We start from the raw sequence: 26,340 nt of genomic DNA, 5'->3' as shown, positions 1-26,340 counted from the left end.
GCATTATTGGACATTTTTGACAAGTGTTGAACAGTCACATTTCCTACAAATATTAAAATGGCTATGGTTTAGCTGAGAAATCCAATCGACCTATGTGAAAACAATGTTTACATCACAGAAGAAACCCATCCCTGGGTGGACTTGAACCACCAACCTTTCGGTTAATAGCTAAACACGCTAACTGATTGCGCCACAGAGACTGACTGGTGGAGTCTCTTCTCGAATCAAAAAAAAAAAATCTCTTACCGTTTATTTTGCCAGCCGGTAATATTTCTTCTGCACTGATAACCAAGAACTGAATTTAATGTTTCACAAGCTGTGTGAATTTCATCAAAAACAAGTTTTCCAGAAAGGAAATGAACACATGCTTTTAACGAAATCAAGCCCTTTGTGATTGCCCGAAATGATACGTTCTGTACTACAAGATAGGAAGAAATACACGGCTGGGATTCAAACCGCAGTTCTTTTCTTTAATAAAGATGCACTTTAACCAACTAGGCTACGGTGACAGGACAACCTTCACCTTTTACAGCCGCTTGGACACACCGCTCTGAGACATCTGCGTTCAGAAAGCGCTGTACCTGCTCTCAGAGCAAATTGCCTCTTTTACATACAGTAGCAGCCCCGACACTGAGAAACGAAGAGAACTGGCTTTTATCCGGCATTTTTCATGTCCAATGCGTTTGACATCTCCCAAGGGCGACAGAGTTCTTTTGCAACACTATTTCTTCTTCTTTTTTATTTCTGTACGCTTTGATAAAAAAACGAGAAATCGTGCAAGGGAAAAATGTCTTTTTTTTCATAGAGAAAACGTGCACCAGGAAATGTTGTGTTGAGAAGAGGTGATTTAACATGATACGTGACCTAATTTATCGGAGTAAATGCTCACCCAGCAAGGTCTGGAGAAGTTGGAGAGTCTGGTGGATGTAATAATTATACGGTGTTGTGGAAGAAAACAGTCTTTCTTTGAATTCTCAATCAATCGGAATTCCAGTGCGAAACATAAACCCTTTGTCTGATTTAAAGAAATAATATTTTAAAAATCATAAAAAATCGGAAAACACATGTTTCTCACTTTGAAATTTTAGACGGGGCGGTATATTACTAGTAGCGACGCTGAGCACACTATGGGGGAATCCCGGTTATGTGAAATACCAGCAGTTTAATAAATAACGCATCTGATTTTGAATCATAAGATTGTAGGTTCGACTTCTACCTGGCTCGTGTAAATTTTATTCAAGCTCCTCAGTAATAGATGTCTATTATGTAATGAACCGCACCTAAAAGCAAACATTGGGTCTGTTTCCTTTGTTTTCCAGCATGAAATAGCAAATCGTTACAAAAAGTACCTGCTAATGTCCAATAGCGGTTTTTTTTTTCAAATTACATTTTCAGGCTTCAGACACTTTTTAATAAAACAAAAGTGTCCGGAAACTCCCTAACTTTCAGGTTTGCTTGAACCTGTATTAAAAGAAGTTATTTGAAACTTCCGGGATTCCATTCTCTGATGTAGCTGTCTCTAAAGACGGATGTGATGTTTCGCAGATGTGAACTGTGCCTTCTCTCTTGTGTTCAAGGGTATTCGCTGTGTGAGATCCTAACTGTTTGTCCAGTAGGGCTCTATTTTGTTTAGATTATCTATGTGGTGTACAGATAGAATTCAACTACAAGGACGCTATGAGCCTTTTAAAGTACACACCCGTCTCACTTTATCTCCACAGCCGGTCTTGTACCGCAATCAAATACAGAGCCCGCAGGGGGCAGTAGGCTCGCAAATATAGCTCACTGTGTATAAAATGAAGAAGCAGAGGTTAGTTTCTTATCTGCGCGTTACAGGGTCTTATGCAACTCGTACTAACAGCTGGGGTTTGATCCCTGCACGGGCTATTAGTTGAAAGGCCATTGTTAATGACGTGTAAGAGATTTATAGATAGATACTTTATTGATCCCTTGAGGGAAATTAATCAAGCTTATCCAGCTGGCTTTTATGTTTCACAATTTATGTTTCACACTAAATTGCGATCTTGAAACCAAAATAGTTAGAAATATGGAACACAACCGTAGAACAATTCAATTTAGTATATAACTTTTATTTTTTTTATATATTTTGAGAAATGGGCTCACACACCGGAAGACACTAACGTTTCTCTTCGTTAGAGTATGTGAATAACAGTTTAACCCAAAATGTTTGGAGTCCAGAGTCCAGAGGGAGGACTCGCTCACTGAATGATCTCTCAAGAAATCCCTGGTGAGATTCAAAAAGTGTTTTTTTCAACAGCCACGAAAAGTTTGATGATCTTCTCTGGATTTTCTGAATATGACGTTCAATTAGTTCAAATCAGTTGGTAGTTAACAAAACTAAATGCTTTGGAGGTACATTTAAAACAGCAGAGCAACACTGTAGCACTTCGAGTGTGCCTGAGTTTAATTGTGTAAACCTGTCTCTCTATGAACACGAGCAAAGAGTTCTCACTCAACAGAAGACTGTGATGTGAGCACAGTAATATAAAGCACCTGGAGATGCGGGGGATTGAACGGATTGTTATATGCTTTAAGTGATGGCTGTACGCACAGAAAAAAACGACAGTACTGATTATTATTTTTTTAGTTGAAGCACAGATTCTTTCCAAGATAATAGATAAAGGCAACCCAGTGGATACTCTAGTAGAATGTGGAAGACCGTTCACCTTTGTAACCAACGCAACCACAGGAACAACATCAAGAAGCAAAATCAATTCCCCATTTAAATTTGACATGTGAGGTATGTTTTGTGACTGCTTGATGTAAACCCTATGATCTCTTTTGTACTTGGACAAGTTATTTCTGATGGAGCTCTATCCGCAAATATTTAATAAGCTTTACCCCTGCCGATGATTCGGCGTGAAGTATCACAGACAACTGCTTTCACAGACAAAAACAGCTCACCACCACAGCCAATATTAAATGTAGTTGCTGGCACACTACAATGTGCACTGGCTCATAAGTGATTTCGGCAGACGTTGCTCCCCATGTAAAGCTGAAAGTGCCAAAGAGCATTTCTGTTGAGAAAACATTTTTTTCTGCATTGATGTTAAGCTTAGGGAGCCTTTCTTTTTGAAATTCTTTCTCTAAACACCGTGTGCAGCCTCCAGAGAGACTAACAAATATATTTTTTGAGAAAATGTCTCACACATCAGAAGACACTAACGTTTATCTACGTTAGAGTATGTGAATAACAGTTTAACCGAAAAAGCTGTAATTGTGATTTTGCTAAAATTCAATAAATCGTCCATCAACAGTAAGAAATTATTAAGAAAGTAAGAAATTGTTTTATTTAATAAACTATAAAACATGAAGAGAGTTTACAGGTTATATCCTTCGCTTTGTCAATTAACTTAAGTGTTCAGGATCCAAGCCCGTGTGTGGATGATTGTGTTTCTTGAATCTCTTTAATCATCAAATGTTGTTGTTTAGTCCATCAGTTTTTTCTCGGGTTGTACCATGGATATTTTATACACTCAATACTTTTCATGCTCTTTTGCCTTTTCCTTCACATACGGAAAAAGTTCAAGGTGTTCTTGTTGCTGTGCTCCACACCTACACGAAAGCACATGTAACAGTACAAGACACACAGTGAGGAATTCGCACAGCTTTCAGCTCAGTGTGGAGTCCAGAGGGAGGACTCGCTCGGTGAATGATCTCTCAAGAAATCCCTAGTGAGATTCAACAGGTGTTTTCTTCAACAGCCACTAAAAGTCTGATGACCTTCTCTGGATTTTCTTAATATGACGTTAAATTAGTTCAAATCATTTGGTAATTAACAGAACAAAATGGTTTGGAGGTACATTTTAAACAGCAGAGCAACACTGCAGCACTTTGAGTTTAATTGTGTAAAACCTGTCTCTCTATGAACACGAGCAAAGAGTTCTCACTCAACAGAAGATTGCGATGTGAGCACATTAATATAAGTAGGCTGGGCAAACGATTTTTAATTTTTTAAAAAAATAAATAAAAAATGAGATATAATGATGTGTTCCTGCTTAACTTAGACATTGCACGACTTTAAAACATATAAAAACAGGTTTCGAGAGTTAAAAACCACTTTTTATGCGCGAAAAATGGGTGATTTTTCTTCCTCGTGATCAGCTCAGAATCTTTGTGTACGCTGTAAGGTTTTTACTTCTTAATTAAATGTTTAAAATACACGAATTTCATAAAGACAACACACGTTTCGAAGAGAAAATATTCCATTCTTTTCTCTTCCTGTTGTGTGAAACTGATCAGCAGGTCTTTTTTTCCCAATCAGAGGCTCTGAAAATAGCTCCATCAGAGAGGGGCGCGGCACCGAGAGAGGGAGGAGGCGCGGAGCTCAGCAGTACAGAACAAATGTTCTACTGCCTGGAGCGCTTATGGCAGCGATCGCGTCTGCATTTATAACTTAGTTTTTAAAATTAATCATGCAATATGAAGCATCTCTTTTTACTTTTAAGTCACTTAATTATCATTAAGCACAGCTTTCTCACCACCTAGACTACTTTTTGATACCATCCTTAGACAAAGCAGAAATGTGTTGTTCTGTCTAATGACATTACAAGTGGAAATATTACAGATTTTAATCGTCTTTAATTTTGTTACGTTATACATTTTAGAAACGTTTCATCCATACAAACACCACAAAACTATTTTCGATTGTATTTCTGAATGGTATGTTACACTAAGTTCACTGTTTTAAATACATCTAATTAAGAAAGTTAGGTGTTAGCATAAACTATTAGCAATAATATTAAATTTAGCACTGTAATAAGTTGTTGCACTTTCCCCCGCATCTTGTAAAAATATATTTTCATTGTTCAAATATACATTAAATCTGACTATCATATAATAAGTTAAATACAAAACTAAAGAAAAAATAGGGTTAAATATAATTCAAAATATTTTGCTAACAATGTTAACCGTTTATAAATAATAAATTGTATTAACTAAAGAGTAGGATGGCACAGTTGTTAGTATGCTTTTTGTTTTGTTTCTTTTTCATAAATACAACAGTAGTACCTAATGTCTCAGTGGCTTTCAAAATTAAATTATGCATGCAAACCTGTGAACTAGAAAGATAACTAAGATATCCATCCGTTTATAATGGTGGCAAAGTGGTTAGCATTGCTATCTTGGAGCACTGGGGTCCTAGGTTCAATTCTTGCCATCCTGTGTGTGTGGGGTTTGCGTGTTCTCTCTGGGTTACATGGTTTTTCTCCATATGTGTGATATGACTCCCTCTCGCACTCCAAAACATACTGGTAAGTTAATTGGTTTATGGGAAAACTGGCCCTGGTGTGTGTATGTTTGTGTCTGTCTGTCCTGTGATGGACTGGCGCTATGTCCAGGGTGTATTCTGCCTTGTGTCCGTTGCTTACTGGGATAGGCTCCAAATCCTCTGTACTGGATAAAGAGGTTAGAAATGGATGGAAGTAAAGGCACTGTGTGGATGGAACTATACACAGTGTTAGAAACCCACTATGAAATGGCAGCATCTCACTGAGAATAAAATATTTTATAGTGCTGGCTTAAGGAAACAGCCTTTCCACCTCTCTTGCACATCAGTATCCATACCTAGTTATTTAAACAAATTGCCTCTAATTATAAACATCTTAATATGCTGGCTCTGTGGATCCGCATCAGCTATGTTTGCCCATTCCTTCAATTCATGTGCATCCAGCACACAGTTCAACGCTAGCAACTACACAAAATCTAAAATACAATCCTCATTTCAGTATCTATGTAAACATACAGTCTGTTAACTTCATCATCTTCATCAAAAGTATGCCTAACCCCATTAGGAAGTGTTTTTGTTATCAGTGTATTCCTCAGCTATCCCAAAATTATCTTCTTCTTACCAACATCTCTAGTCTTTTATCCTGCAATAACTCAGCCAACACTTAAATCTCCAAAAGCTGCTTGTGTTAATTTCTTGAAATCACAAATATCATGTCTAAATACTGGCCATGTAATACTCTGCATTGTGGAATAATAGTTTATTTTAAAGGGAACTGGAGAAACTAAGAACTAGAGAAATCAAGAAAGGCTTCTTTTTTCTAGAATTAATAAATGCACATCCTGTTCACTGGGGAAATTAAATCCACACTGAGCAATCTTCAATATGTTCAGAATATGACAGCGAGAATCCTATCAGCGATGCATTACACCTGTTTTCAAGTCCTTGCATTGGTTATCTATCAGGTTTCGAGTCAACTTCAAAATCCTCATCCTCATTCAGTACCTACAGTATATGGCTTATTATCTGTCTACTCCCCACCTTTGTCCGTCTGACTCTGGTCTTCTAGCTGTCCTCAAGAACATCTACATTCTGTGGGTGAGAGGGTCTTCTCTAGCTGCACCCCAGAGCTCTCAATTTGTATTCCCAGTGATATCAGTCACGTACCCTGAGTGCATTTAAATCTAACCTCAGAACCTTTCTTTTCAGAAGACTTAGTGTCTGTATCTGCTTCATTTTCTAATTTTGGTAGCACCTCTAACTGCTTGTCTTTCTTATATGTATTTACTTTGTAATCTGTGGTCCTTTTATCTGTTTTTATATCTACTGTATTGCTTTGAGATGCCACTTTTAAAGGTGATATATAAAATAAAGTTTTTTGTTATTGTTATAGAGAAACATGATCAGTTTTCCCTGGTTCAGATAAAAAGATCTAAAGCATACTAGTTTGTCACTCTTCTCATTCCCTTTGCTAAATAACTTTTCATACTAATCTGATCAATCTAACTGCCTGTTTTCTGTGGTTTCTCTATCCTGCTAGATTTGCAATTATTCTGAAAATTTTCTTCTTGAAATAACTCATTACTAAATACCTTTTTTCACTGTTAACATCCTGCAGCAACTCTGCAACAAAATATACATTTAGCACAGTTCATCCTGCTACCAACATTGAATAAAAAAAATCTTATGATTTCTATATTTATGTCTTTATTTAGTGGTTTCATTAGTGACAAAGGCTAAACTTTCTTGGAAAAATGTATTTTATGTGTTGCGGAAAAAACTGACTTGCTTTAACAAAGTATGTTTACAAATCCTTTCACCTGGCAATCTACCTGAATGCCCAACTATCTGAGAAGCCCTCCATGAAACCATGGTTGCTATTAATTCATTTAGGGCTCATTGACAGAATTGCTGTTTTTTATGCATGCTAATTTTCTGATTCCTCACTCTGTTTCATGTTTACAGATAAGACTTTATTGATTGCGAAGGGAAATTGATGTACATGTTCATGTACATGATAAACATGTTTGCATGTTCTTTTGTAACATACACCTTTTTGTGATTTTTTTGTATATCTAAGCAAGTGTTCCTGCATCCCTCTTCTGCACTATAGGCATGGCTTTTTTTCTGTTTGCTCCATTTCTAAAACTTTTTGCTCATGTGCATTTTTGTATTTTTTTACACCTCTAGCACTTTAACGTCCTGAATTTTCATTTGCCTTAATTTGTAGAATGAATTTGAGTTTTAGCCTTAAAAATCTTAAGTTTTCACTATCTTTTGTTTCTTGTCCTACAACTGTTATTATTGATCACCGAATTATTGTACTTGACATGACTTCATTCAGCCTTTCCTGAACGTCTATGACAGGCAGAGAGAGTGCTGTTTCTGGTGCGATCTTTTGCAGCTGACATTTCACTGTTTTAAACGAACAAGAAATTAGATTGCTCATAGATCACTTATCCTATATAAACACAGCGTAATTGCCCTCCGAAAATCCTCTTTTTCTTGTTCGTTTTAGAGACCTTGATCGAAACTGATTTTAGATGTCAGAAAGGATTTATTTTCTCTGTATTTCCTACATTGCTTTGTCGAGATTTTAACTTTATATTTAGGCTCAGATTTCAACTATAAATCGTACAGTAATTAATAGCAGTAAATACTGATGTTTTGCGCCCTCTTACCACAAAAATATATATGTTTTGTAGCTGGGATGAACTTTATTTCGTACGCGTAGCTACTACCATTCGGACACGAAGCGGTTAAAGATGGCGGCAAATCAGACACCCAGAGGGGGGGGGGGGGCATCTTCTCGCCTCCATAACTAAAATGCCAAATAGGAGTGGCTTAAGCGACATACACAGTCGTGTAACTGACAGTTTGAGGTAGCCTATCGTGTAAATTTCGCTTTGTTGCTGATAGGTTAAGCTTTCGAAACTCTGCCCCAAAGTCATGTGACTGATTTTTCGCCCTGTTTCGTTGGTTAAACGCAATGATCACAAGCACCACCATGGTAACTGGGATGTGTAGTTTTTAATTCCGTTTGAATTATAACTGTACGTACTGTCTTCATATTTGGCCAGGGCTTTAAAGAGAAGGCGCGCCAAAAAAGTTCGGTGCCGTCGTCTCCGCTTTAAAGGTACCCCCGTGCTGGAAGAATTTGACCTCGGAACGTTTGCCCAGCGTAATATAAGACACTTGGAAATGCCAACGATTGAACCCAGGACCTCATACATGCAAAGCATGCACTCTACCACTGAGCTACATCCTCTAGGGGGCTGATGGTGGAACTGACTTACAGAGGTGCATATGTTCACTGAACACAATCCACCCTTCACGAAGAATGCCTGCAGTTTCCCACTTTCGCGTTTCTTCTACTACAAAGTAAATTCATGGGAATGAAGAAATAAGGAAGGGAAAATAATCGCATCGAAGCTTCCAGAGACTGGGCAAAATGAATAATTTATTTTTATATCCAGTCACATGGGCAACAGTGGTTGATTCTTCAACAGGGGAGTGCGTTTTTCTACCTCCTTACTCGACTATCTTTCAATTATGTTTTCTTTGAAACCTTTTTGCATCTTTTAAGTGCTTGCGATTAAATTACGCATAGAAAAACAGCAGTACAGTTGATGTTCATGGACCGATGCACACAACTCCAGTGATAAAGCCCTGTCTGTAAATATTGTAGAAGAACGTTAAAGAGCGAAACAACGCTCCAACCACGGGAATGGTAACAAGAAGGATCGTGTTCTTATTTAATATGTGCTTTTGAATTGCCTTGTCAATACACACAGGCTTTAGAGATGGACAAATAGTTTACAGTGGTGTTTGTAAACAAAGATGGAACATGTTATTTCTATACCAGGAAGAAAGGAGCAGACTCTTAAACTTTAAGAGACAGAAACAACACCTCATCACAGCTAACACTAATTAAAACGACATCACAACAGAAGAGTGAAGCCTTGAGTGAATCAAATTAGTTTTTGTTGGTCGTCTGTGTCTTCATAACTTTGTAGGTGAGAGAGAGGATTGCGAAAATGTGCAGGTGCTTCTCAGAAGTGCGTTGGTGGTATAGGTTCCTTCAAATAACTGAGCCAGTGCATCCCCAAATCTTTTCAAGATGATCTGTGATCCGGTAACACATCTCCTGAAACTAACATTCGAAGTAGGAAGCGTGCTCTTAAACACCAAAACACTCAAAAAGGAAGAAGCAGATCTCTGTACACAAGACGGTAGTGCGATATTAGAATTTCTGAGTTCTTGACGGATTCAGGCTCCTTCTCAGAGGTCCTTGCTCGCCAAATAACTTTGCATCTGAGGAAGAGCACCACGGAAAAAACCCAACTCAACAAGCGAGCGCGTTGGTTGCTCTTGTTCTTAATGCAAGGAGCTGTTTTTTTTAATCATTATTAACCAAAAAAAGCAGCACAGGTAGGTTGCATTTGTGATTATGTCACTTCTCTGCTTCAGCAAGGTCAATAAAAGACTCTGAAAGTAGTAAAGCAAAACTGATCTCAAAATCTCTAAAACTATTGGATTGAAGGAATGCTAACCGCTGGGTAAAAATGTATAGTTGTTATTTGGAGAAATCTGTAAACTCGTGATCTTATATGTTTTAAAAGACAGCACAGGAAAAAACAGTGCTGATTATTTTCTGGAGACGGAGCACTGATGACCTATCCGAGCTGATTGATAAAGCCCACCCAGTGGATACTCTAGCAGAACCTCAAAGAACATTCACCTTTGTATCCAAAGAAACCACAGGAACAACATCAGGAAGCAAAATCAATTCCCCTTTTAAATCTTTCCTGTAAGGTATGCTATGTGAATTCATGAAGTTAATCCTCTGATCTCTTTTGATCACGAACAAAGTATTTCTGATGGAGCGCTATGTTCAAAGATTTAATAAGCTTTACCCCTGCCAACGATTCGGTGTGAAGAATTAAAAGTTTCACAGACAAAAGCAGCTCACCACCACAGCCAATATTACAGTAAATGTAGTTGCCGGTACACTATCATGTGCACTGCCTCAAAAGTGATCTCGGCAGATGTTGTTCCCTACATAAAGCTGAACGTGCCAAAGAGAATTTCTGTTGAGAAAACAAAATATTTTTTCTGCCTTGATGTTAAGCCTGTCTTTTAGAAAGTCTATCTCTAAACACCTCCCGCAGCCTAATAAAAAGCGCTTTTACTGATCGTATTGCAGGTCTTAAAAAATTAACATTTGGCAGCGGTGGGATTCGAACCCACGCCCCCAGAGAGACTGGAGCCTAAATCCAGCGCCTTAGACCGCTCGGCCACGCTACCTTCCTCCAGTTCCATCTTCCTCACATTGCTGGCTTGGAAAATGCCGGAGGCTTCAGCTCTTGTCGTCGGATCTAATGATATCATGACATGTGGAAGTGACTGCACCTTCATCTTCCAAGATGCTTTCAATAGCACAAACGCTACTTTCACCGGCACAAACATAGCAATAACGAAGGAGGTGGGTTTCATCCTTTGTGCTGTTCGTAGGGGCGCAACTCTACAGTGATCTACTGACTTGAAGAGCAAAAATCAAAATCCTCTGCTGCTACTATTGCTTTTTTCATAGTTTCTTCAAATCCTTCATTTGAACGTAGATTTTGAAGGATATTGATGATAATACCACATAAATTGTGGTTTTCTTGTGATCGCCAATTTTATTCAAATACCAGCCTTTTTTACAGTTCCTTGCGTGTTTCACAAGGTATAATGGCCCCCCTCGCATCCTCAGCTAACATATTTTAAAATTACAATAGATTATACAGCATGCATGTTTACATTTATATTAAAATTAAAGTAAATATACAAGAATACATACAGTGCTAACCCAATAATTCTTGTCAGGTTCTCCCAACAAATCTGCGTTGTTATTTTAACGTTTCAGCTGAGGGTGCAACAGGAGTATAAATGAATTTTCCCGCCAGCCATTCAAAGACCAAATTCCATGAGTGAACATTATTTTCGCAGACGTTGCCGGCATTGGACTTTGCCGGTGGTATTGAATTATGTCCACAACTGTTGTAGTAGTTCCTTCTTGAAATTCGACACGTGCAAAGCACTCGTAATATCATAGGTGTTAAAGTTTGCTGAGTCTATTCGAGTCATGGTGTGTATCCCTGCCTATCATTGGGAGACGGGTAGCTTTTTTACACTCAGATTCCAATCTTCAATGCTTTGTGGGAGAGATTACATAACTTTCATTTTCTCACATTTTCTGACGACTGTTTCAAAGGGGCACCCTGTCAATTCCGAATACTTTTCAAAAATCTGCCTGCATGTTTGATTATTGTCATTTAATTTAGAAAAAGTTCAATATTGATCATAACTAAAGAAAATAATGATCACGAACAAAAAAGGATAAAGATGCGAGTCGATCTTGAATCACAGCTGGGTGACACGGGCTTCTGTTCTGATTTGGTTGTACGAGAAACAGGAGGAATCGCCAATCTCCTATAGAACATGAGTTGAATCAGGAGTGAGACATTTCGTATACTCGTGCATATGTCAACGCCTAACCTACATCGTTAAACTAACATTAAGTTGTCAGAGACATTCATTCATATACAAACAAGAGACAGACCAAGTAATAATTCTACATTAGTTCAGGTGGGTAAACCTGAACTAACTAACTAATAAACCTATTAATAATTCTACATTAACGTGTCCTACACTGATAGACTAATTGACATGGTCTGATTCAGAGCCTGTGCAGTTCGTGCTAATTACAACAAGGACAGTTCTGAACCCTCATCACCGAACTGAGCACAAGTTCAGCTGTTCTCCAGTTTTGTTACGCATGGTTTTTCATTGCAATTGAGTTCAGAGCTGGAGCTGAACTCCAGACAGTACAGTGTTTTGGGTAATTTGTCGAAATTCGCATGAGGCTGCAGACAACTTACCTAAAGTGTGTTCTATAGCTTTCAGGTGGAGTTCATTTATATAAAAGAATGTAAGTGGTATAAACGAAACAAGCCAGACGGCAGTCCAACCTACAGTATAATTTTCTGATGGAAGTCCTGACGTGTTATTCATTACGCCACTGACCCTGCTATTGTAGTGCTAAAATAAAACACGTTTTCTACATTTATGTCTGTTTAAAAATCACTATCTAAAAAAGAAAAAGGGTTTGTGTGTCGCGCTAAAATTCCGCTTCATTTCGAATGCAAATAAAAACCATTTTGTTCCAAGAAATCATAAATTTGTCACATTCTTCATACTACTAATAAGTATACGAATAAATACTCGGAAGAAGCCGCTCAGGTATTAGAGAGATTTAAAATCGGATCGGAGGATTTAGAGTCCAGACTGCAAACCAACAGCTGACACAGGTCTTTTATAGAACCGTTTTGATTTCCTCTACTTTGTCCCCGTGACGTCATTGTCCTGCTCACAGCCGAGCCCGACACACATCTGGTTTCTGTCGCTGGGCGCACACCCTGCGGTTAATGCGGATCCTGATACCCCAGTACAATGACGGGGACACTAAACTGTAAACAGGTGCCGTCCCTCGGATGAGACGTAATACCGAGGTCCTGACTCTCTGTGATCATTCAGGAGAATGGTGGTGGTGGAGGGGAGTCCCCATTACCTGTAAAGCGCATTGAGCGGAGTATCCAGAACAGCGCTATATAAGTGTAAGCAATAATGATGATGATGATGATTATTATTATTATAATGTAAAATGCAATAAAAAAAATCAAACTTTGATTCAAAATAGATTAATGTAAAAACTGATAAAGCTAATGCTACGTTTTTTTTAAAAAGCGAAGTCTGTCGCGATTGTGAGAGTTAGAGAATGTGTTCCGGCGGGTGCCTTCATATCATGAGCGTCAGTCTCGCCCGTAGCTGCGAGAAGGTTAAAAGCGCACAAGTGATCTGTAGACGATGTTCGGGGAAGAAATAATTCTGTTTTCAGCACAGGGAGTGAGAATGAGCTCAGCCCGGCTCCCAGCAGAATCCATTCTGGTTTGGTTACTGTTAGACTGTGCGTCTGAGGCTCTTTGGATCGCAACGTAAAAAAAACAATTGCTCACATCGTGTGACTTCCACGACAGGAAGGAAAGATATCACTTTAAAAAATCAGAACTGAAGATTTGGATCCTGGGCCTCAACTTAAAAATAAACAGAGTTTAACGACAGGAAATTGATTCCAGTTGTCAGATCACGTATACGCATACCTTAGCTTTGTGCAACAACCTGAAACTTTCAGGTACCATAAATAATATTATTGCTAAACATATGCCATTCTAATCTGCAAGCGACCAGAATATAGAATACGAATTTTTGTGCTTTGGAAGCGCTGGCCTACCTGTATCAAAATATCAGATTGTGTTTCTGCAACATTTCGTGCATAGTACGCCATTTTATTTAAAACAGTCACAACGAGGGCTTTACATGCAGTCTGGGGTATTTTCCCCTTTTATATTTTTGCCACTTTATATCGAACCTGTTATACTCCCAGAAGTGCACAGTAGCTTGTACTTAATAAAAATGTACAATTCACCGCTGGTATAAACAGATGTGTGCCGTGTTTGCCTTTGTAAGCATTTGTTTAAAAAATAAGTTCACAATACGATAAAAACACAGAAAGCACAAACTTTATAATACAACGATACAAAATCAATACCAAATCATTATGCCAATTAAGTACCTATCCTTTGAAAACAGAGAACACCTTTATATCTACAAAAAACTTGACATTTGTATGCATTTTTGAATTACAAAGCAGACAGTGTAGTCCCTTAATTCAAAGATCAGATCTTGGCCAAAACAAGACAATCAGACGTGGGCTGAATTCGGAACAGGAGCCTTTGCTTAGTTGATTATTGAGCTTTTGATCAATGTCTGAATAAAACAGATTCGCTTTTTTAACTCTTTTATTAAATTACATGAAAAGCACCTTCCTTCGAGCCGGAATCGAACCAGCGACCTAAGGATTCCCTGTTAACTCCACTACATTCCGCTGCTCTACGAACTGAGCTATCGAAGGGACACTGTAGTATTGCTCTCTGGCCCATACTGCCCAATGAAGTAAAATGTGAAATGGGTGATTTAAATCCCACTTCGACATCAAGTTTCCAACTCGTTTCCTTAGTCTCATTTACCTTGAATTTAAGCCAAGAACCAGGATTCTACTGTATAAACTTCCAGGGATATTACAAAATGTTTGATGGGGCATCAATCATTCCAGGCGGAAATTGATTCCTTTTTTTTCTCGAGGGATCATATTAAACATTTCATTAGTCTCGAGAGGAGGATCACCATAGCGTTTGTGCTACATTAATAATATTTTCGTGGAAATAAAGAAGTTGTAAATTTTAAAAATTTATATTTGAATCGAAATGTGGTTTTGAGTTAAATATTAGCGTGTTCATGTAATTAGTTTGTGTTTGTCATTAATATATATATATATTGCCATGTTACTAGAATTTGGAACTGAAGTTTACCAGTTGTGTTTTTTATAATGATTAGACATTTGAATACAATATTGTATATAATGTATAATTTGAACTACATATTGTTAAGGTGTGAATAATTGTATATTTTAAGAATACATTTCTAAAACAAATCATTGGCTTTATTTACTAGTTTCTACACCTATAAAAATCTTTCTTTGATGTATAATAGACATCAAAGAAAGATGTCTATTATACAGATGCAGCCATTCAAAATGGGTGAGGTATTTCGCGGCATACCGCGACACGCCCACCGGGGTATCACGCAGTTCACGTGTGTCACGTGACTAACTATCCGGCGTCGCCTTGTAAAACCGCCAGGGGGAGCTTAACCTCTCATGCACAGCATTTGAGCCTTTAATTTTGAACTTTGTATTACAGCATGTTAATCATCAGTCATTAAAATGTTGGTATATTTTATGAAAGCAAGATTGCTCAGTTGGACAAAAGTACACAACCTACCTTTATCAGAAATATTTATGCATCAAAGCCTTTACTGAAGATATTACTAATAGTATTAATAATGGATGACTCTGGACAAGCTGTATACTCAAAGTATAATTTCTTTAGCACATTTGTACAAGCACTTGGAATCTGTCCAAGCCATACTTTGTCAGGCATTTTGTTTTACTTCAACGGGCATAAAAACTTCCTTGCTTTTAACAGGGCGTTTCATAATTTCTAACTACGAAAATGATTTAAAATGCGACACCTATCATTCAACTAGAGCTTAAAATATCACAAGGATCCTCAAGAGCGCAGCAAAGAGTGTTTTAAAAGACACTTGTATTTATCAACGCTTTCTTTTCCGTATACCAGATTTTATGGAACCACTTCAGAGGGGTGTTCCAGGAATCGGCACTTTAAAGAAAAAAATACCCACCAATATTCCATTTCTCCCTAAACATTGTAAGCTTCGAAGTCTTTAACTAATGTGATACCGGAGTCAACAAGCATACTTTTAGAATTTGATTAAAAGGGAATATAATATGGAATCGCGTATCTCAAGAAATTAATAATGATATAATTATATTAATGTTGCAAAAGAACTGCAACGGACATAAAAACTCCCTTGCTTTTAACAGAGCGTTCCATAATTTCTAACTACGAAAATGCCAGGTGAAAGGATTTGTAAACATATTTTGTTAAAGCAAGTCAGTTTTTTCCGCAGCACATAAAATACATTTTTCCAAGAAAGTTTAGCCTTTGTCACTAATGAAACCACTAAATAAAGACATAAATATAGAAATCTTAAGATTTGTTTTATTTAATGTTGGTAGCAGGATGAACTGTCAGAGTGTATATTTTGTGGCAGAGTTGCTGCAAGATGTTAACAGTGAAAAAGGTATTTAGAAATGAGTTATTTCAAGATGAAAAAGAAAACATACATGAAACATGGTTTCATTATGACTAGAATCGGTCTTGAGATATTTTTAACTTGATTTACAGTATTTGAGAGGTATGTGCTTAAGTACTGCTCACGTATATGTTTCTAGGTTTATATTATGCATTTCATACGGTCAAATCAACAATTACACAGGTTCTGTTTCCATATTGCGGATTTTGGTTAGGTATTATCAAATCTGGTGGCGCTGTGTGTTAGTTTACTGAGTCCCATGTCACATGGTCTGTGATTGAAACCTGTAAAACCGGTTTAATTCGTCACAGCCAGCACTCTTCAGGTGTGAGGGTCTTCTGCTCAGAATGAAACGCTAAAATGTTTGTGTATATTCTAATGGTAGTGGGGGCAGGGTGTGTGGGAACAGGTTTGGTTGAAATTGCATTGGAGATCTATGTTCTTCACACCTGAAACATTTTCTCTGAAAGCATTTTCTTCGCAGTTTAACCTATCTTGTTACAGCATGTTACAGTTTACTATTATTAACCATATTAATTTTAAGTGCTTAATGTAAAATCTTGTAAAAATATATTTTCAATGTTCAAATATACATTAAGTCTGACTATCATATAATAAGTTAAATACAAAACTAAAGAAAAAATAGGGTTAAATATAATTCAAAATATTTTGCTAACAATGTTAACTGTTTATGAATAATAAAATGTATTAACTAAGGAGTAGGATGGCACAGTTGTTAGTATGTTTTTTGTTTTGTTTCTTTCTCATAAATACAACAGTAGTACCTGATGTCTCAGTGGCTTTCAAAATTAAATTATGCATGCAAACCTGTGAACTAGAAAGATAACTAAGATATCCATCCATTATATTCCATAATATCCATGAAATATACGGCGCTGAAATATGTGTGACGCAGTGGTGGCCTGACACGGTGAGGTGCCCTGGCAGCTGTATGATGCAGTGGTGGCCTGGCACAGTGAGGTGCGCTTGCAGCTATGTGACGCAGTGGTGGCTTGGCACGGTGAGGTGCGCTGACAGCTGTGTGGTGTGGGGCAGTTGTGGCCTGGCACGGTGAAGTGCGCTGGCAGCTGTGTGATGCAGTGGTGGCCGGGCAAGGTGAGGTGCGCTGGCAGCTGTGTGGTGTGACGCAGTGGTGGGCTGGCACGGTGAAGTGCCAAGGCAGCTGTGTGGTGTGACGCAGTGGTGGCCTGGCACGGTGAGGTGCGCTGGCATATAATGAATATATTCATGTGCATCCAACACACAGTTCAACGCTAGCAACTACACAAAATCTAAAATATGAGCTCCACTTGCCACTTACAATACCAACAGTACCAGTATATTCCATAATATCCATGAAATATATAGCGCTGAAATATGTGTGATGCAGTGGTGGTCGGGTATGTAGAGGTGCACTGGCAGCTGTGTGTTGTGACGCAGTGGTGGCCTGGCACGGTGAGGTGCGCTGGCAGCTGTGTGATGCAGTGGTGGCCTGGCACGGTGAGGTGCGCTGACAGCTGTGTGGTGTGGCGCAGTTGTGGCCTGGCACGGTGAAGTGCGCTGGCAGCTGTGTGATGCAATGGTGGCCGGGCACGGTGAGGTGCGCTGGCAGGTGGGTGATGCAGTGGTGGCCTGGCACTGTGAGGTGCGCTGGCAGCTGTGTGGTGTGATGCAGTGGTGGCCTGGCACGGTGAAGTGCGCTGGCAGCTGTGTGGTGTGACGCAGTGGTGGCCTGGCATGGTGAGGTGCGCTGGCATATAATGAATATATTCATGTGCATCCAACACGCAGTTCAACGCTAGCAACTACACAAAATCTAAAATATGAGCTCTACTTGCCACTTACAATACCAACAGTACCAGCTAACTTTAGTAGTGACATTTTCATGGATCTTTTTAACAAAAAAAATTACAACATCAGACTTCAGACACAATTAAACAGGCCTCAAAAAAGTTTGGTACAAACATTTTCAGCATGGTGAAACATGGTGAACATTTCCACCACTGCGTCACACCACACAGCTGCCAGCGCACCTCACCGTGCCAGGCCACCACTGCATCACCCAGCTGCCAGCGCATCTCACCGTGCCAGGCCACCACTGCGTCACAACACACAGCTGCCAGTGCACCTCTACATACCCGACCACCACTGCATCACACAGCTGCCAGCGCACCTCACCATGCCAGGCCACCACTGCATCACACAGATGCCAGCGCACCTCACCGTGCCATGCCACCAGCTGCGTCAAACCACACAGCTGCCAGCGCACTTCACCGTGCCAGGCCACCACTGCGTCACACCACACAGATGCCAGCGCACCTCACCGTGTCAGGCCACCACTGCGTAACACCACATAGCTGCCAGCACACCTCACCATGCCAGGCCATCACTGAGTCAGAGATTAAATAAAACCTCACTTGCACCAAACAAATTTATATTTCTAAATATCACAACATGATCGAATTTAAGTCATTTTAATAACAATGAATAGTCACCTAGGCGTTACAATATAAACATTTATATTGATTTAAATAACGTTTTGATTTAAATCACAAATGCGGGTTTAAATATATGTGTTTTTTGATTCACAATCAGACAAATGCAACATAAATTGATATCTTTGTCTTCTAAGTATTTTAATAAACTTTCAGCATAGCTTTCTCCCCGTTTAGATTTATTTTGGGATCAAACGTGGAAAGATTAGATTGTAATCGTTTTTATTTTTTAAATACATTTTAGAAAAGTTTAATCTATCCTAAAAAGCTGTACACCACCTGCTATAAAGATACATATTGTAATACTTTCGAGTTCGGATAGGACAGACACAAGAACTCAGACTTGCGGAGTTAAAACAAGTTAAAGCCTTGATTTTATATATCACCTTTAAAAGTGGCATCTCAAAGCAAAGCAAATACCCAACACTGATTGTACCCATCTGTCATGCTAATAAAGCTGCTTGAATTGAATTGAGAGAGGTGGTGGTGGTGGGGGGGGGTTATATTTGCTTTGTGTATAAAGTACATTGTGAATGTTTTCACAGCCTTCACTTTGTCGTTTTTATGCCATTTTTTGACCACGCACGAATATTCCTATGTCCGTATCTTCGCAAGGGAATCAGTGTGAATTTTAATACTAATTAAATGACCGCGGGCACTTTCCACCCCCTCTACATTCTCAGAGTAGAACAGACTAACCTTCTAATGAAAGACGGTCCACCCCCCACTGACAGGAAAAGTGCCCACAGGCACTTAAACTTAAAATGGTCAGTAACAGTAAACAGTAACATGGTCAGAAGGAGCACGTACAAACGTTTCCGAAATAACCATATGTAAGACTCTGATGCTTAAAATTTTTAGGGAGAAAGTGGAATACTGGTGTGTATTTTTTCTTTAAACTACCAATACCAGCCATATACAGTCTGTAACGTAGGGATTTCTATATGTCTTTATTTAGTGGTTACATTAGTGACAAAGGCTAAACTTTTAGCTTCAGTAACGTGTACATATCTCCCCTTTTTATAAAACGACATGGTTGAAAACTGTTCCAGAGCCACTGTTGTTTCATCAGTGAAAAGTACATCATGAAATGCCTCTCCCTGTTCAATCCACTGGAAAAAAGAAAAGGAGCATAAAGCTTCTGATGGTCATAAACGATATTCATTTAGGAGCAGCATCAGAGGTATGTTTTTAACTGCACTGCATTGGAGAGAATACCATAGTGTGTTTTTTTTTTTACTCCCTGGCGGAAACTGGCTTCCAGAAGAATCAGTATGGCTCAGAGATTAAATAAAACTTCACTCGCACCAAACAAATGTATATTTCTAAATATCACAACATGATCGAATTTAAGTCATTTAAATAACAATGAATAGTCACCTATGCGTTACAATATAAACATTTATATTGATTTAAATCGCATTTAAATCACCTTTATTTAAAACCCATAAATAAAGCTGATACTGTTTAGACTTTTAATTATTTAAAACTGTATTAAAGCAGCACGATACACAATGCAATGTAAATCGCTATCTTTGTCTTCTGTGTAATAATGTTCACCTCTCTGTCCATCAAATTTACAATAGTAATAATAATGAACTTTATTGTATATGGTGCCTTTAAAGGTGGCTCCTCAAAGCGCTTTACAGGTTAAAAACAAGTAATAGGTTTATTCCATGCTGAAAAAAAGAAGAAAGGGAACACAACGTTTCGGCCGTGGAGCCTTCTTCAGCTGTGAGAGAGACAGGGCAGTAGGCAAAGGTAAAGTAGCGGGAGAACAAAGGTTGAGAGGGAGGAGGAGTGAGAGGCGGGAGCAGGGGACAGAAAGAGAGGCCAATCAAGAGGTGTGAAGTCAGAATGGGTGCAGAGAGGTGTGAAATGAAACTTCCAAGGAATGGAGAAAATTTAAAAGAACAGTAATCTGTCGTTAAGGGAAGGGAGGATGTGTGATCCTAGCTGCAGAATAATTTTAGTTTCGGTGGTCTTTCTGATGTATGAGTTCGGAAAACCGTCTTTGAGAACACAGACGGAGAGATTAGAGTGGTCGTGGCCGTCAGAGGTGAAATGAGAAACAATGGGCTTGGAGAGATCTTTAATCTTCACAGCCCTGACCTCTGACGGCCACGACCACTCTAATCTCTCCGTCTGTGTTCTCAAAGACGGTTTTCCGAACTCATACATCAGAATGCCTCTCTTTCTGTCCCCTGCTCCCGCCTCTCACTCCTCCTCCCTCTCAACCTTTGTTCTCCCGCTACTTTACCTTTGCCTACTGCCCTGTCTCTCTCACACCTGAAGAAGGCTCCACGGCCGAAACGTTGTGTTCTCTTTCTTCTTTTTTTCAGCATGGAATAAACCTATTACTTGTTCCTTTGCAGCCTACGCATGCTGACGCAGCTACCCACCTGAACTACTACAGGTTAAAAACAATACTGTTAGGCTGGGAAAACGATTTTTTTTTAAGAAATACAAAATGAGATATAATGATATGTTCCGGCTTAGACATTAACGAAGAGCATAACGCGTGTACTGTATACACTGCAAGTACAACCCCCCTCTCTGCAGGAGTGCTGGCTGTGACGAATTGAACCAGTTTCACGGGTATTTTCAAAGTAGGAGGCGAGATTTCCAGCGAAAGACACCTCCCCCCCCTCAAAAACCCAGTAAGTACAGTACTTACTAGTTAAAGGCTAGGCTCCCAACTACGGCGAAAGGAACCCTTCTTTCATTAGAAGACAATGAACATATTTTAGCCCTGAATGAATTAATAGTAAACATGGTTTACATAAAATACATTTTTCCAAGAAAGTTTAGCCTTTGTCACTAATGAAACCACTAAATAAAGACATAAATATAAAAATCTTAAGATTTTTAAAATACATGACTTTGCTAAAATTTATTTGAAAATAAAAACAATTACAACCGCCAGGGGAGAGAGAGAACAGGGGAGGGATGTTGGTTTTGCATAAGGGGCGGGGCTATTGAAATTAGGTCTGTTTGGGAATGTGTAGTTACATGTTCTGGCTGTTTGTGAATTATCGTTGTTGAGTATGGAGTGTTGAGGTATTGATTTTGTGTAATGTTTTATGTTGAAAATTGAGGTGGATTTTGTTTATGATAAAGAGGATAAACTGGGATGGGAGGAGGGTTTGGTTTTGCATAAGGGGCGGGATTATGATAATTGGTGGAATTTGCGAGAGTAAAATGGTTTGATATATTTGATTTTGTATTGTGGTTGTTATCTATGTTTTTGGTTGGTATTATGTTTATATGGTTGTTTTTGTTGGTTGGTTGTTATTATGGTTATTAATAATACGATCTATAGTTGAAATCTGAGCCTAAATAAAAAGAAAAAGCAAGTGATTAGGTTTATGAGCAATCTAATTACTTATTCGTTTAAAACGCTATATAAAATAAAGTTTATTATTAATTTGCTGGACAGAGCGGTGAACATTATTATGCATAAGACAAAGATAACGATCCTGATCAGTTTAGAAATCTGTGTACGCTGTAAGGTTTTTACTTCTTAAACTTTTAAAATACACGTTTTGAATAGAAAGAAATCCTCTTCCTGGTACAGTATGTATAGCAAACCAGCACGTCTTTTTTCTCCAATCAGAGGGGTGTCAGATGGTGTCAGCTAATCACCATTCTGAAGCCCTACCATAATCTCTGGTATGGGGAGACCCCAAAATTCTGTCCCATAGTTTAGACAGATGATAGATAATTTTATTGATCCCGTGAGGGAAATAAAGTAAATCATTTTCATTTTAGGAAATTATTAAACGCTCGGTTAAAAGCAAAGGAGATTGTCTGTTATAGTGGACATAAAAACAAGAGTTCCCTGGCATTATATCCTGGAAGACACAGACCGGCGCCAGACCGGTAAAATGCCTGATGAAGTAGGGATTGGACAGTTTCCAAGTGCTTGTACAATCGATATAAATGTGCAAAAGAAATAAACAAAATAATCATTTATTTCTTTATCATATTGGGTAGCTAATGTCCTCTCTTTGCTAGTTAGTGACTGTGTTTCTGCGTTGGGTAGCAACGGGTGACTGTTCTCAGGCGGAAGATGTAAACAGCTTAATGTTCGTGTCAAATAATTTTTTTAAATTCAATTAAATGGGCACAGTTAAGACATTAAATATACATATACATACTGTATACAGTAAAGTTTGCATACAGTAATATGTTTATGTTACGCGATTAAAAAATAAATAAATAAAAATGAAAAGTCTAGCACCAGCTGGATTCGAACACACAACCTGTCAGTTGGTTGTCACGCACCTAGACCAGGTAGGCTACAAGACAGCTCGCATGAACAGGCAGGCGAAACAGCCCTACACAGCCCTGTCGCAGCACACGGATGTAATCATACCATTTTTAAATTCTTGAGATACGCAATTCCATATTATATTCCCTTTTAATCAAATTCTAAAAGGATGCTTGTTGACTCCGGTATCACGTTAAAGACTTCGAAGCTTACAATGTTTAGGGAGAAATGGAATACTGGTGTGTATTTTTTTCTTTAAAGTACCAAGACCAGCTATATACTGTATGTTTATGTTCCAAAATTAATATCGTTTATGGCCTTCACACGCGTTACAGTATGCTCCTATTCTTTTTATGCTCAGCTACTAAGATTTCCCTTCAGTGGTAAAATTCAATAGCTACAACGGGCACAGTAAAGACGTTTACAGTAAGTCTTTCTACGACAGACCAACGGACCACGAGTGCCCCTGTCGGTCAACCAATCACGCACCGCGGTACCCCGTGTCATCTTACCTGCGGTACGTGTCTGTACCGCTCACTTTGAATGGCTGCATCTGTATATAAGTGTAAGCAATTATGAGTAAGGCCCCTCAGTAGTTGAGATCTCTGTTATACCCATCTAGAAACATGCAATCAGCATGTTATTGATGAAGCAATAGTCACAACATTATTCCACACCTCTAACCCTGCACTAGGGGGCATGCTTCAGGCTCGGGCCAGGGTGAGAGGCGGGTTATGATGACAGTCATGCTTTCTACACCTTATACTGAGCTCAGAAATGGACCGAGCGGACATCTCACGAGTAGATCCCTCCGCGTATAAGAAAGGCAACTTGTCTCGGCAAAAATACCACGGTATTTTGTGTCATCGCGCGTCAGGATGCACGACGCCGTAGCCAATTACCTCCGGTACGTGTCTGTACCGCGCACTTTGAATGGCTGCATCTGTACATCAAAGATGAGCAGTGTGTGTCGTGTTCACAGCTGATAACTAGAAGATTGTCACGATATTAGTTCCCCCTCCTTAAGGGTGCTCCAGCCCTTTCACTTAAGACTTCATTCTCTGCACATGTTTCCCATTCCCAGCCCACCTTAAAAGCCAGGCGCTGACGCTCATCCGGGCTCTGCATCTGATTTCCGTATCGTGCGAGTCTGGGACATGGAAGCGCCTGGTCCCGTTAAGGTTTTAATCTCGGTTCCCGTTCCTGTTCCCTGTCCGCCGGTCTTCGCGGTTTTTAACTTGTTCTGATGGATCTTCTGGTTTTGGACTTTCTCATGTGTTTTGGATATTCCCTTAGGACTTCTCTTTTGGATTGTTCGCCTCGGCCACACCTCCGCTGTGCACCAGCGCACCTTGGACACGCCCTCCTGTCTTCAGCCCCGTATTCCTGCATGACGTTTCCCCAGTGTTTCCCCACTTCGTCGGATTGTGTCGTCCGCATAGGGTATGGAAAGAACTGTTCGTTACAAAGATGTCTGGAAGAGCCAAAGGCGGAAAGGGACTTGGGAAAGGAGGCGCTAAGCGTCACCATAAGGTTCTCCGTGACAACATCCAGGGAATCACCAAGCCCGCCATCCGCCGCCTGGCTCGCCGTGGGGGAGTGAAGCGGATCTCCGGGCTGATCTACGAGGAGACCCGCGGGGTGCTGAAGGTGTTCCTGGAGAACGTCATCCGCGACGCCGTCACCTACACCGAGCATGCCAAGAGGAAGACCGTCACCGCCATGGACGTGGTGTACGTGCTGAAGCGCCAGGGCCGCACCCTGTACGGCTTCGGAGGCTAAACAGGAGCGGAGCTTCACTACCGGACCCCGACGTATAAACCCAGGTGACCCAGTGACATTTGTCACTGCTGAGGTTGCTTTATGGGTCTATTTTCTATACTGTGCTGATCAATTGGAAATCAAATTGCAAAAAAGACCCGTTCCCACACCTAAGGTCAAATATTAGGAATCAAAACTGCTAGAGTGTATGGAAGCACACAGCTTTATCAAGATTTCCAAGTGCAAGATCTTTTTATTCATAAAAGACCCTATTTATGTTGTATGAGAAATATTAATATTAATACAGAATCTTTTTTCACCAAATAAATGGGCTTCCTGACTTTAGAAAGCCTTCTAGACAAATACTAAAAGAGCAAAAATTCCAGTTGGTAAATGAAATGAAAACACATACCCTACCAAACCTTGGGTACAGGCCATTCAGGGTGATAATACAGAACCATTTATAATTCAACAAATGAAACCTGTCAACTGGTAATCACCACTTATCATAAAAAATAAGTAGCAATACACAGTAGGGGTCTCTTGGGTGCAAGTTAAATCCATGCAAGAAGGGGGTTTAGTGTTGTATTTCCAAATCAGATATGCAAATGAGAGATCTGGCCCAGCCAATCTCAAAGCTCCCTTGGTCTGGAATGGAGCTGCTCCCCTCTTCTAGTTATTCACACTGGAGTTGGGTTACATATTAGCACATTTCATCTAACAGGTACTCCAGAAACAAAAACGTAAACAAATGACCTGGAATGTGACCACACCTATTAGAATGTAGTTCAACAGATACCTTGTAAACCTTGTCATAAGATTTTTTTTGTTCTACAAAATATACTTTATTCCGCAAAATAAACATCTCAAAAGAAACATCTCACACATATTAACACTCCATATAATAAATAACAACGGCGTAACGGAGATTGATTGTCCGTTATCAATCTTTGCAAGTGGGGGCGGATTTGCGCAAATAAGAGAGTCCCTCCAAACCTACCACTCGCTATTGTCCTTTAATCTCTGTATAGGGCCCAAAGTCCTTTCCAGCGCTCCCTCGCCGTGGGGAAACCCCATTTGGCGACTAGGCACTTCGTCCTCCTCCTGAGGTCCGATGGGCTCCCGCAGCGCCCGACAGAGGTTGCAGTAGAAGATGCAGTCGAGTTTCAGGAGAAATGTGGGACATCTCGACCCCCTTCCTCGACCGGCTGACACATCCGGTTTCTCGTGATGTACTCGTACTTCCCGCCCCAGACGAAGCCACCACCGCCAGGTAAACCAAAGCCGGCAGGATCACTTTCCCTGTGTAGGACAGCGACCGCGTTTTCCACAGACCCAGCTTCGCGTTCACCTTGGCGATCCTCTTGGTCCAGTTGTTGGTCTCGTTGTTCTGGCTCTGGAAGGAAACCCCCAGTATTTTGAGGGGCTCCGTGCAGAGCTCGAGACCCTCCGGCGCCGTCGTCCTGTGCTTCCAGGGCCCGAAGAACTTCAGTTTGCTCTTTCGGCGGTTGAGTTTCGACCCCGAGACTCTGGAGTATTGCTCCATGACCTGCAGGGCCCTCCTCAACCCCCTGTCCGACCTCAGGAACAGCGTCGTGTCGTCGGCGTACTGGGAGATCTTCAGGGTTTCCCCCACGCCTCCCAAGATCTCCAGGCCGTCGATGACAGGGTCCCGTCTCGCCGTCTCTGCCAAGAGCTCTTGAAGAGCAGGGAGCCCTCCCTCATGG

At 39.9% G+C, this 26,340-nt stretch overlaps 1 protein-coding gene and 3 non-coding genes across 4 annotated transcripts; 1 reads left to right on the top strand and 3 right to left on the bottom strand.

Moving 5' to 3' along the window:
• Positions 1-10,473: 10,473 nt before the first annotated feature.
• On the bottom strand, positions 10,474-10,555 carry trnal-uag (transfer RNA leucine (anticodon UAG)). The gene has a single exon. It is a non-coding gene; the product is annotated as a tRNA-Leu (tRNA).
• Positions 10,556-14,173: 3,618 nt separating this feature from the next.
• trnay-gua (transfer RNA tyrosine (anticodon GUA)) lies at positions 14,174-14,261 on the bottom strand. Its single transcript is given in 2 exon segments — positions 14,174-14,209; positions 14,225-14,261. It is a non-coding gene; the product is annotated as a tRNA-Tyr (tRNA).
• Positions 14,262-24,156: 9,895 nt separating this feature from the next.
• On the top strand, positions 24,157-24,634 carry LOC138242458 (histone H4-like). Its single transcript, XM_069197984.1, has one exon. The coding sequence runs from the start codon at positions 24,323-24,325 to the stop codon at positions 24,632-24,634; it is 312 nt and encodes a 103-aa protein (XP_069054085.1). The 5' UTR covers positions 24,157-24,322.
• Positions 24,635-24,940: 306 nt separating this feature from the next.
• On the bottom strand, positions 24,941-24,998 carry LOC138243818 (U7 small nuclear RNA). The gene has a single exon (XR_011192436.1). It is a non-coding gene; the product is annotated as a U7 small nuclear RNA (small nuclear RNA).
• Between the last annotated feature and the right edge of the window lie 1,342 nt (positions 24,999-26,340).

This window comes from Lepisosteus oculatus, chromosome 14, assembly GCF_040954835.1.
Source record: "Lepisosteus oculatus isolate fLepOcu1 chromosome 14, fLepOcu1.hap2, whole genome shotgun sequence".
Classification (NCBI taxonomy): domain Eukaryota; kingdom Metazoa; phylum Chordata; class Actinopteri; order Semionotiformes; family Lepisosteidae; genus Lepisosteus; species Lepisosteus oculatus.
Note: the sequence above shows the minus strand (reverse complement) of the source record. Positions and strands in the feature narration are given on the sequence as shown.

What these genes read in the sequence shown, in the direction of transcription:
- LOC138242458 (XM_069197984.1), top strand. Translation starts at nt 24,323, where the DNA reads ATGTCTGGAAGAGCCAAAGGCGGAAAGGGACTTGGGAAAGGAGGCGCT.